The sequence below is a fragment of the Carcharodon carcharias genome, chromosome 3 (assembly GCF_017639515.1).
Source record: "Carcharodon carcharias isolate sCarCar2 chromosome 3, sCarCar2.pri, whole genome shotgun sequence".
NCBI lineage: Eukaryota > Metazoa > Chordata > Chondrichthyes > Lamniformes > Lamnidae > Carcharodon > Carcharodon carcharias.
In genome coordinates this window covers 69,464,168-69,477,180 of record NC_054469.1, presented here as the reverse complement: position 1 = coordinate 69,477,180, position 13,013 = coordinate 69,464,168, and the positions used below count along the sequence as shown (strand labels likewise).

Sequence of the window (13,013 nt, the reverse complement as noted above, 5' to 3'; positions counted from 1 at the left end):
GAGGCCCGGGATGTAGGGAAAGAAGGTGGAAGTCTTCATGGAGAGGCCATGTAGGGAGGGAGCACCCGTGGGGTCTTGGAAGGGGTGCTCTCAATGTGGAAAGCGGGCCCTTAAGGGAGATGCCCCTGCCAACTTCCTGCCCAAGACCTGAGCAAGGTGACCCGCCAGGTTACCCCAACCCCAAATTCTCCCCGCTAATCTCAAAACTGAGGTCAGGCTTAAGCTTCAGTTGGGACATGGGTGGCTGGGACACCCTGGGCCTTGTTCCCCCTAACCCCCCTGCCCCCCGCCAAATTGCGCACAGGCCTGGGATGGTGGGTGGGCCACCAGAGGAATTTTACAGGCCTCCTTCCCCAACAGCAAACTCACCAATGGGGTATCATAAACTGCTACCCAATACCTCCCTTCACAAATAATAGGCCAGCACTCACTTTTCATATTAACAAATGAATTTTTCCCACTTGGAAGGAGATACCAGAGTGCATGTAGTGCCTGTGTTGATCATTTCTTTCTGGAATGCAGCACCTCTTGGAGAGAAGGAAATTGACATGGGGGAAGGGAGCCTCAATATTTCAAGATATTAAAATACTTGTCTTTTGTAATTAATGAAATATGGACACATTTTAAGATGTCTATATTCTGGTTAATGCAAAAGAAAGTTAACTTCCTGTATTTAAAAAAAATGATACTGGCTGTATGGTAATTGTACCTTATGGTTTGCCAATTGTATGTAATAAGAATGTCTCTGATATGCATTTGATTAGCCAGTCCCAGTTTGTGGTGACAATAGGGAATATTGCTATTTGCTTAGTTAATGGACAGTTTTATTTCCCTCTAAGGATTCTGTAGATTAGGGTTGGGCTCAAATGCAGTGGTCTGCAGAATTAAATAGTCTCTTTGCTGTGCAGATTGATAAATCATGAGCAGGCTATTGGGCAAGATATTACGGTGTTACTATTTCTCAAACTACACCTCAGCAGGAGTTTGTCACCTTTTGAGGAAACCGGGAGAAGGAACATATCACAAGTGATTGGCAATACATTACTCTTGCCATTTCAGCATAATACTTCAATTATGTTCCTGTTCATCCCTTTGTAAAAATTATATCAGTTAATTATTGTTTTCACAGTAGCTGTGTTAGAAAAATTTGATCCATAGAAAAGTTATATATGTCAGCTGTAGCTCAGTTAGTAGCACCATCTCCTCTGAATCGGAAGGTTCTGGGTTCAAGTCCAGCTCCAGAACTCCTGAGGGCTGGCAGTAACCCTCAAATCAGAGGAGTTGGTCTCTACCTCTGGAATATGATCTTGGATGCACTGCCAGAACTCCCCAATTGTATAGATGAAAGACTTGCAACATTCACCTACAACTGAATATGCCACCATCGTCAGCACTTATGCCCTGACCCTTGACTCCAATGAAGATGTTAAAAAAAATGTTCTATTCTAACCTTGAGGAAATCCTCACTGCCATCCCAAAAGAAGAAAAGATTATCCTTCTGGGACGCTTTAATGCCTGGATTGGCCATGACTCCCGTGTCTGGAACAGAACCTTTGGGAAAGTCTGGGTGGGAAGAATCAGTGCAAATTGTGCCTTCCTGTTGACAAAGCATAGTTAGCATAGCCTCATTATAACAATCACCTTCCACTGGAAGGACAAATACAAAACCACATGGAGGCATTCTTAATCAAAGCGTTGGTACCTCCTGGATTTTGTCATTGTTTGCGTCAAGCATCTAAGTGATGTCTATATCACTCGATCCATGTGTCTGTTGCCTACTGGACAGATCATCGACTTGTTTGATTAGTGATGAACATGCACCAAGGCCTTATCTGGTCTGACCGACATGTAACTCCAGACCCACAGTAATGTCGTTGACTCTTAACTTCCCTCTGAAATAGCCTAGCAAGCCACTGAGTTCAAGGGCACTTAGTGATGAGCAACAAATGTAGGCATTTCCAGTGATGTTCACATCCAATGAAGTATTTGAATAACAATGCTGAAATATGTGATCTACAAAAGCAAAATTGAATAGCTTTCATTGCCTGCCTGCAGGTCAAGGCAGCATTTGAACAGCTGAAGGCTGACACGTAAAGACAAATCCAGACCCAAATTCATGTAGCAGGAAGAGAAGCCCTGAGAGATCCAATGATATGCTGACCATCATGAAATGCAGAGCTTTTTTGAAGCCACAAGGGGCATCCAAAGACTAAGGTCAAATAGACAAAATCCCCTTTGCACTTAGGATGGTGTTTCTCTTAAGGATGGCACTGTCAACACTGGAAAGGATATCTTGACCAACTCCAGGTTGACTGTTGGCTATCCCCCAATTAGCCTGTGGTAGAGAGCTGCAACAAGCAATCAAATGGATGAAAAATAACCATGCCTGCGGCCCCTATATAATTCCATCTGCAATCTTCAAAGCTGGCTGACGTCTGCTCACATCAAGACTCATGCACTTGTTCTCTGGATTTGGACAGAAAAAGACCACCTCCACCACAGCTTCTCCACTTCAAGAATGCAAAAATTGCAACTACCTTCAGGAAGCGAGATAAATCATGCTGTGGAAAGTATTGAGGTTTTTCTTTCTTGTCCATAGCAGGGAAAATCCTGACATAGGTTCTCCTGAATCGCCTACTTCCTGTGACTGAGGAAATCCTCCAGAGACAGTGTGGCTTTAGATCTTCCAGAGGAACCACCAGCATGGTCTTTGTTGCCAGATAAACCTAAGATAAATGTTGAGAATAACACCAGGAACTCTACATTATATTCATGAACCTGGCTAAAGTATTTGACTCTAAATCATGCGGCTCTGTGGATCGTGTTCCAAAGATTTGGATGTCCAAGAAGCTTTTTCACAATCCTGTAACCACTTTGTGATGATATGAGTGCAGCTGTCTTGGGTGACAGATCTGAAATGGACTTCTTCACATTTCTGGACTGAGGTCATGCACTGCTGTGTGTTAGCCCCCCCCGCAACCGTACTACTTGCAATCTACCTGAAGGTGGCTGTTCACCTCATCAAAGATTAACTGCACTCTGTTGTCAGCATTATATACCACACAGATGGAAAACTCTTTAATCTTTACTGTCTCGTCCATGCCAAACCTAAACTGACTGCCATGGATATACATGATCTACAGTTTGTGGATGACTGCAGTGTCATGCAGACTGCAGTGCTCTTTGTACCAGATTTGCAAGCCACTCTTAACCTCTTCAATTCCGCATACAAGAAACTCAGCCTGTCCTTGAGTGTTGCCGAAATAAAACTCATATATCATCTCACACCTGGTCAGCCGAATAGTCCATCTCCAATATATGTGGAAGGAGAGACTCTGGAATATGTTGAGCATTTCCCACATATTGGCAGCCACCACCCTCTAAACACCACCATTGATGGGGAGATCCAAAACCAGATCAGCTGCATCAGCTCAGTCTTCTACAAACTGCAGTGTTTGAGAGCAAAGACTTTGCAAGTCAACAAAAGTCCTAGTGTACAGAGCTTTTGTCTTCACCACATTCCTTTACTGCACTGAGACCTGGGCTCTATCAGTGACAAAAGAGCGCTGGAGAAATTCTATCAGCAATGCCTCCGCTGCATCTTCCAGATTCAATGGGGGAACCATCAAACAAAACCTAGTGTCCCTTCTTGAAGCCAGCTCCACAAGCATTCAGGCAAATCTCGTGCAAATCAACTGTGTCCAGATAGCCAAAAAGTGCCTCCCCTGCCAAGTCCTGTTTTCTTAACACTCAGATTGCCAATGTTCTGGGGAGAACAAAGGAAATGCTTCAAAGACACTCAGCTCTCCTTGAAGCATGGTGACATTGGTAAGCTCCTCCTAGTCAATAAGATCAGTTGTTCAAAATGGCAACAACTTGTTCATGAAGCCTCACCATGCTTTGAGTCACAACATCTTACTGATGAGGCAGAATGGCAATAGAGAAGGATAGAAAAGGAAACACATCCTGCATTCTGGACCCCGCTAACTCATGGGATGTCCTGCCCCTTGTACCCAAAGATATGCAAGCTAAGAATCTGCCTGTTCAGTCACCTGAGGACCTATGGCAGAAGCTTGTGGCCCTGGGTAGACATCATCCTCGAATCAAGGGACAGCTGACAATGACAGAAACAGAAATACCTGGAAAAACTCAGGTCTGGTAGCATCGGCGGAGGAGAGCACAAGTTGACGTCTCGAGTTGGGGGGGGTCACGGGGACTTGAGATGTCAACTGTGCTCTCCTCCGCTGATGCTGTCAGACCTGCTGTATTTTTCCAGGTATTTCTGTTTCTGTTTTTGTTTTGGATTTCCAACATCTGCAGTTTTTTGCTTTTACATCTGACAATGATTTGACCTCTAGGTGGCACCAGAGGTTTTTTTGTGCTTCAACCAGAACTTAGTTCAAAAACACAGTAGTCAGCACTGCCTTTAGCAGGATAGTCCCTGAAAGCTGCAATTTTATTACTGATTAAATGTTGAAGTTCAGAAAGAAAAGGGCTCACATTTTTTCTTCAACTGCTCTTGATTTTCAAAAAAAAAAGATCCTTGTGCTTTATGACCCACATTAAAATGCTTTTCATAATTTTTACATTTTATCAGCATTTTGTATGCCTTTTTCTAAGGTGTTGATTCAGTGTTCTACCGCTTAATGACAAGCCTCCAATAATGGGAAGTTAGAATTTGGTAATGGTATTTTGGTAGTGACATTTCATTCAAGAAACCACTTTGCAGCCCAAAGGCTAAATTGCAGTGTAATTTGCATCAAGAAATTCATATAGAAATTAAGTGATCAAGTTAAAAACATGGAAATATGTAACATTGATGCAATATCAAAAATAGACAATTTCAGAAGGTAGTGGTGGATGGGATATTAAAGGGTAGAATATTGAATTAAAAGTATATTAAAAATACAAACTAATACACTGTTCATATTTGAATGCTATATAGCTAAGTATTTTTCTATTTCTGTGATGTTTGAGGCATTGTATTGTTCCTTGTGTATAGGATTAAGTCACTTAATCCATTTTGTTGAATGTTTCAATACCCTCAGTCATCTATTTGGGTCTGTATGTTTTGTCAATCCTATATTCAGACTCGGCAGTGCAGGTTCCTCATCTGTGATCAGTTTGTTGTTTTTGTATGTCAATATTTGAGTATGTTTTGTAAATTCTTGAGGAATAAAATTCATATCTGTTTGGTTTCTGGACAGTACCTTGTGCTTAAAGTGATGGTTAAAAGCAAATGCAAAATATTGGAGCTCTAATGCATTGTGTGAACAGTTTGCACCTGAGGTCTTCCCCACTATACAATATCCATTGCAATACCATAGGGGTGAATCCAGTTAAGTCTCAAAAGGAAAGAAAATTGCTGTAAACATTCTGTGTCATTCTTTCACACCTTTTAATAACTAATTTAGAGGAGTAGTAATTTGGTTGGGGGAGGGGTGGTTGAAGCAGCTGTCCAAGATACAAAATTACAAGACACTGTTTGCCAACCTTGCAGTAAAATAGCTAGCTGTTGCGATTGTCATGGCTTCAAGCAGTATTTCTGGTACCTATTCCAGCTACCAAGCAGCTAATGCTTCAGCTATATTTAAGCAAGTTGTTATTATTGAAAACCTTTATAAAACGATTACTAAAGAATAGAGATAAAAGCAAAAAACTGCGGATGCTGGAAATCCAAAACAAAAACAGAAACAGAAATACCTGGAAAAACTCAGCAGGTCTGGCAGCATCGGCGGAGGAGAGCACAGTTGATGTTTCGAGTCCTCATGACACTTCAACAGAACTAAGTAAAAAATAGGAAAGGGGTGAAATATAAGCTGGTTTTGGGGGGTGGGGGTGGTTGGGGGGGGTGGGTGGGAGAGGTTGTTGAGACAAGCAGCCAGTAATAGGTGGAGATAACCAAAATAAGTCACAGACAAGAGGACAAAGGTGTTGAAGGTGATGATATTATCTAAAGGAATGTGCTAATTAAGAGTGGAAAGCAGGACAAACAAGGTACAGATGGCTCTAGTGGGGGTGGGGGAATACTAAAAGTGCTAAAAGATAGAGATAAACAATGGGTGGAAATACATTTAAAAATAATGGAAATAGGTGGGAAAAGAAAAATCTATATAAATTATTAGAAAAAACAAAAAGGAGGGGGAAGAAATGGAAAGGGGGTGGGGATGGAGGATAGAGTTCAAGATCTAAAATTGTTGAACTCAATATTCAGTCCGGAAAGCTGTAAAGTGCCTAGTCGGAAGATGAGGTGCTGTTCCTCCAGTTTACGTTGATTCACTGGAGCAATACAGCAAGCCGAGGACAGACATGTGCGCATGAGAACAGGGTGGAGTGTTGAATGGCAAGCGACAGGAGGTCTGGGTAATGCTTGCGGACAGACCGAAGGTGTTCTGCAAAGTGGTCACCCAGTCTGCGTTTGGTCCCTCCAATGTAGAGCAAACCGCATTGGGAGCAACAAATGCAGTAGACGAAGTTGAGGGAAGTTCAAGTGAAATGCTGCTTCACTTGAAAGGAGTGTTTGGGCCCTTGGATGGTGAGGAGAGTGGAAGTGAAGGGGCAGGTGTTGCATCTTCTGCGGTCGCATGGTAAGGTGCCGTGGGAGGGGGTTGAGGAGTAAGGGGTGATGGAGGAGTGGACCAGGGTGTCATGGAGGGAATGATCCCTACGGAATGCTGCCGGGGAGGTGAAGGGAAGATGTGTTTGGTGGTGGCATCATGCTGGAGTTGGCGGAAATGGCGGAGGATGATCCTTTGAATGTGGAGGCTGGTGGGGTGATAAGTGAGGACAAGGGGGACCCTATCATGTTTCTGGGAGGGAGAAGAAGGCGTGAGGGCAGATACGCGGGAGATGGGCTGGACACGGTTGAGGACCCTGTCAACTACCATGGGTGGAAAACCTCGGTTAAGGAAGAAGGACATGTCAGAGGAACTGTTTTTGAAAGTGGCATCATCAGAACAGATGCAACAGAGGCGCAGGAACTGAGAGAATGGGATGGAGTCCTTACAGGAAGCGGGGTGTGAGGAGCTGTAGTCGAGGTAGCTGTGGGAGTCGGTAGGCTTGTAATGGATATTGGTGGACAGTCTATCACCAGAAATTGAGACAGAGAGGTCAAGGAAGGGAAGGGAAGTGTCAGAGATGGACTGTGTGAAAATGATGGGGGGGTGGAGATTGGAAACAAAGTTAATAAATTTTTTCAGGTCCCGACAAGAGCATGAAGCAGCACCAAAGTAATCATCGATGTACCGGAGAAAGAGTTGTGGAAGGGGCCCAGAGTAGGACTGGAACAAGGAATGTTCCACATACCCCATAAAGAGACAGGCATAGCTGGGGCCCATGCGGGTACCCATAGCCACACCTTTTATTTGGAGGAAGTGAGAGGAGTTGAAGGAGAAATTGTTCAGTGTGAGAACAAGTTCAGCCAGACGGAGGAGAATAGTGGTGGATGGGGATTGTTCGGGCCTCTGTTCAAGGAAGAAACTAAGGGCCCTCAGACCATCCTGGTGGGGGATGGAGGTGTAGAGGGATTGGACGTCCATGGTGAAGAGGAAGCGGTTGGGGCCAGGGAACTGGAAATTGTTGATGTGACGAAAGGTGTCAGAGGAATCACGGATGTAGGTTGGAAGGGACTGGACAAGGGGAGAGAGAAGGGAGTCAAGATAATGAGAAATGAGTTCTGTGGGGCAGGAGCAAGCTGACACGATCGGTCTACCGGGACAGTTCTGTTTGTGGATTTTGGGTAGGAGGTAGAAGCGGGCCGTCCGAGGTTGGGCGACTATCAGGTTGGAAGCTGTGGGAGGAAGATCCCCAGAGGAGATGAGGTCAGTGACAGTCCTGGAAACAATGGCTTGATGTTCAGTGGTGGGATCATGGTCCAGAAAGAGTTAGGAGGAAGTGTCTGCGAGTTGACGCTCAGCCTCCACAAGGTAGAGGTCAGTGTGCCAGACAACAACAGTACCACCCTTGTCAGCGGGTTTGATGGTAATGTTAGGATTGGACCTGAGAGAACGGAGTGCAGTAAGTTCAGAGAGAGACAGGTTAGAATGGATGAGAGGAGCAGAGAAATTGAGACGACTAATGTCACACCGACAGTTCTCAATGAAAAGATCAAGAGAAGGTAAGAATCCAGTGGGAGGGGTTCAAGTTTCCCCTTGTCCAGTCCCTTCCCACCTACATCCGTGATTCCTCTGACATCTTACGTCACATCAACAATTTCCAATTCCCTGGCCCCAACCGCCTCCACTTCACCATGGACGTCCAATCCCTCTATACCTCCATCCCCCACCGGGATGGTCTGGCGGCTCTCAGCTTCTTCCTCGAACAGAGGCCCGAACAATCCCCATCCACCACTACTCTCCTCCGTCTGGCTAAACTTGTTCTCACACTGAACAGTTTCTTCTTTAACCCCTCTCACTTCATCCAAATAAAAGGTGTGGCTATGGGTACCCGCATGGGCCCCAGCTATGCCTGTCTCTTTATGGGTTATGTGGAACATTCCTTATTCCAGTCCTACTCCAGCCCCCTCCCACAACTCTTTCTCCGGTACATCGATGATTACTTCAGTGCTGCTTCATGCTCTCGTCGGGACCTGGAAAAATTTATTAACTTTGTTTCCAATCTCCACGTTTCCATCATTTTCACATGGTCCATCTCTTCCCTTCCCTTCCCTTCCCTTCCTTGACCTCTCTGTCTCAATTTCTGGTGAAAGACTGTCCACCAATATCCATTACAAACCTACCAACTCCCACAGCTACCTCGACTACAGCTCCTCACACTCTGCTTCCTGTAAGGACTCCATCCCATTCTCTCAGTTCCTTCGCCTCTGTTGCATCTGTTCTGATGATGCCACTTTCAAAAACAGTTCCTCTGACATGTCCTCCTTCTTCCTTAACTAAGGATTTCCACCCATGGTAGTTGACGGGGCCCTCAACCGTGTCCGGCCCATCTCCCGCGCATCCGCCCTCATGCCTTCTCCTCCTCCCAGAAACATGATAGGGTCCCCCTTGTCCTCACTTATCACCCCACCAGCCTCCACATTCAAAGGATCGTCGTCCACCATTTCTGCCAACTCCAGCATGATGCCACCACCAAACACATCTTGCCTTCACCCCCTCCGGCAGCACTCTGTAGGGATCGTTCCCTCCGTGACACCCTGGTCCACTCCTCCATCACCCCTTACTCCTCAACCCCCTCCCACGGCACCTTACCATGCAAATGATGCAACACCTGCCCCTTCACTTCCTCTCTCCTCACCATCCAAGGGCCCAAATACTCCTTTCAAGTGAAGCAACATTTCACTTGCACTTCCCTCAACCTCGTGTACTGCATTCGTTGCTCCCAATGCGGTTTCCTCTACGTTGGAGAGACCAAACGCAGACTGGGTGACCACTTTGCAGAATACCTTCGGTCTGTCCGCAAGCATTACCCAGACCTCCTGTCGCTTGCCATTTCAACACTCCACCTTGCTCTCGTGCGCACATGTCTGTCCTTGGCTTGCTGCATTGCTCCAGTGAAGCTCAACGTAAACTGGAGGAACAGCACCTCATCTTCCGACTAGGCACTTTACAGCTTTCTGGACTGAATATTGAGTTCAACAATTTTAGATCCTGAACTCTATCCTCCATCCCCACCTCCTTTCCATTTCTTCCCCCTCCTTTTAGTTTTTTCTAATAATTTATATAGATTTTTCTTTTCCCACCTATTTCCATTATTTTAAATGTATTTCCACCCATTGTTTATCTCTACCTTTTAGCACTTTTAGTATTCCCCCACCCCCACCAGAACTATCTGTACCTTGTCTGTCCTGCTTTCCACTCTTAATTAGCACATTCCTTTAGATAATATCATCACCTTCAACACCTCTTTGTCCTTTTATCTGTGACTTCTTTTGGTTATCTCCACCCATTATTGGCTGCTTGTCCCAACAACCGCCCCCCTCTTTCCCCCCCCCCCTTAAATCAGCTTATATTTCGCCCCTTTCCTATTTTTACTCAGTTCTGTTGAAGGGTCATGAGGACTCGAAACGTCAACTGTGCTCTCCTCTACCGATGCTGCCAGACCTGCTGAGTTTTTCCAGGTATTTCTGTTTCTGTTTTTGTTACTAAAGAATAGAGCTGCAGATGAGTCACTACCATTTGGATGATCACCCTTTGCTTATGAGAGAACTGGGCATTTGAGTTTCTTAACCAATTCCTCGAAACAAGACCTATATATACTGAGATGTCCCATAATTCTTTTAAAGGTGTGGTTCGACTGTACTTTTAACTATTAAAAGTAAAATACTGTGGATGCACTGAAGCAGAGCCATACGGACTCAAAACGTTAACTATTTTTTCTCTCCACAGGTGCTGTTAGACCTGCCGAGTTTTTCCAGCATTTTCTGTTTTTGTTTCTTTTAACTATTAATCCTGTTCTATTAGTATTGTTTTTCCAAGAGCTCCAATTTTTGAGAAGTTTTAATATTTTTAGTTTATTTTGGCCTTGGACAATTTTGTTAACCTCGGAAGCCATTGTGTCCTAGTTCTAAGTGCTATAATTGTTCTGTTTCAGAACTCCATGGCATAAGAAATCAATCTACTGTAGGTTTTCTGACATTAATGGAGTCTTTGCGCTATTGTAAGGTAAGCACTTGGAACTTGATAGCTTGCTGTGCAGAAATCATTTTTGGAGTATCTTTTAAATTTATGGACCTATATTTTTAACACAAATTTATTTTTCCTAAGAATACAGTTAGTTAAGTGCTTAAGAATTGCTTTTTAACTTCTGTCAGACCTGAAAGTATAAGTTTTCTGTTGTAGTAGAAAAAAATCCTCAGACCAGAAATCAAAACCGCATATAATATGCAAATCTTAGCTCATTAAAATATCTTATTTAATTTGTAATATACTGTGATGACGTATCAACTCTTAAGTCTCGATAATGAAGTATAATTGAAGAGCACTAAAGTTTGCATAAAACCATTTTGGATGCTGTAGTCCTCATTTAGAAGTCAACTTTTGTAAGACTTACAATTTGTAATAAACTTAAAAAGTCAGTTGGTACAGAAATTATTCAAAAGCCAGGTAATTGGAAGATTGTGGAACTTGCAATTCTTACAAGCACCACTAAGCTGTGAAATTTTATACAGTATTTCAAATTTAATAGAATTTTTAGCTGCTTTTTGAATTCTTCCCTTTGAATAGTTCTGAAAATATGAGACTAGGAAAGATGAAGGGGCAATTGATTTATTACTGTTGTGGTTTGCTGCTCAGATTTTACAGGATTAGCTTCAGTTTTTATTTTGAAAAAATGCAAAGTGTAAACTTCATAGTTATTTGGTACAAATGTATAGGTAAAAATGCTGCTAATGATTCAGCTAGATGGACCATTGAATGGGGCAGGGAGGCCCAAGCTCAATATCCAGCCTGTGCCAAATTACCTGATCCCAGTCAGCATAACTGGATGGCTGGTACCATTGGCCTCAGTATCTCTGGCTTGGCTATAGGAAGGTTAACCATGGTTGCCATTCCTGATCATTGCTCAGCAACTCCTGCTGGAAGTGTAACATGTTAGATGTTTGTTGAAGACTGGAAGGTCTAAGGCCATGATATCTCTGATCAATTAACCTGTTAACACTTGCTGCCAAATGCATCAGGTGATTAGCAAGGCCTTCAGTAGAAAAGGCAGAAGGAGAAATTGCAGATAATATTTTATAATTTGTAAATGGATTAACAAGCAATCTTTCACACTTGGAACCAGTGTTAAATATTTAAAAGGCCAGTGTACAAAGCTGATGAGTTGAAATTGGATACTGGTGGGGGCAGGGAGAATAAAATCAAATCACGGGTGCTTTCTTGAGGTCATTAGTATTTGCAGGTAAGTACCATAATTGAGGGCAACTGCTTATGGCATTGAGTACCAAAAGTCGTAAATGTGTTCTACTGCTCTTCACTAATGTAATTTATTTTACTTGGAACACCCAACCCAAAATGTGTTCACAATGGCATAGGGCCCCAAGTTTTAAAATAAAATATATTTGTCAATATGTTTACTGAGTGTAAATAATATAAGCATTGATATCCAGAGATCCTTACTATTATTCTGTTGCTCATTTTATACAATGTGTAGGGGATTATAATATAAAAAGTGAAGAATAAAGTAACTTATTTACTGTGTTATTCTGAACATCTTTCATTTCAACAGAATGAGAAAACAAAATTTGCATAATTTTAGTTCTGATAGTTACTTCAGCTTTGTGGGATGCCCAAGTAGAGCTTGTCTTTCAAATTTCTTAAATTCAGTTTTAATAGCCGAATCCCTAGCTTTACTAAACTGCTAAAAATGCTTGGTATTTAAAACACATTGTGCCAAATGCTTTTAGAGTAAATAACTGAACACATTTCACCAATTATAGAAAAATATTTTGTTCCACAACCTTTCCTGGCATGAATTTTGCAAAGACTTTTTTGAAACAATGGTTCAAAAAGACTGCCACCTTTCTTTTTGGCCTATATTCGAAAATCTTTATCAGTGAATTGGGCCAAACCACTTTATACAAATCTGTGCTTCAGTTTTTTTTTAACTCCATCTTATTTTAAGCTTTAAAGGTTACTTGTGAATATATTTTATATAAAGCAGATGGAAGCGTTCAAATGAACAACTCTATGATGGGATGCAGGTTCAAATCTTCAATTCCTAAAATCTCAACCTTAGTTGTGTTTCTCTTGTGAGGCTCAAGCAGAAGCCAACATTTTTGTCTTTTATGGATACTCAGCCCAGGCTACTTTTGGGGTGCTGTGGATGGAGACCCTGGAATTGGCTACTTATGATTTGACTCTGGTCTGTGCCATAATCTAAATGTATTCATCTGCATTTGTACCTTGCATTAAAATAAGTTAAGGAAATGATTTTTTTTTAAAAGTTCTGTTCATTGACCATACATTTCACTGAAACTATGTTACTCCAGTATTTGGCACTGTGACTATAATATTTATAGTTTATCACCCATCGAAAATCTAGTTTCCATAAATTGATCA

The 13,013-nt window shown here is 42.7% G+C and overlaps 1 protein-coding gene across 3 annotated transcripts in view; it reads left to right on the top strand.

Moving 5' to 3' along the window:
* mindy3 (MINDY lysine 48 deubiquitinase 3) overlaps positions 1 to 13,013 on the top strand; it is a 150,114-nt gene that overhangs the window by 34,010 nt on the left and 103,091 nt on the right. For all 3 annotated transcript variants that reach the window (XM_041184573.1, XM_041184572.1, XM_041184571.1), the window contains exon 9: positions 10,549 to 10,619. In XM_041184573.1, coding sequence (XP_041040507.1) covers positions 10,549 to 10,619 — 71 coding nt within the window. The remainder of the gene's footprint in view (positions 1 to 10,548; positions 10,620 to 13,013) is intronic.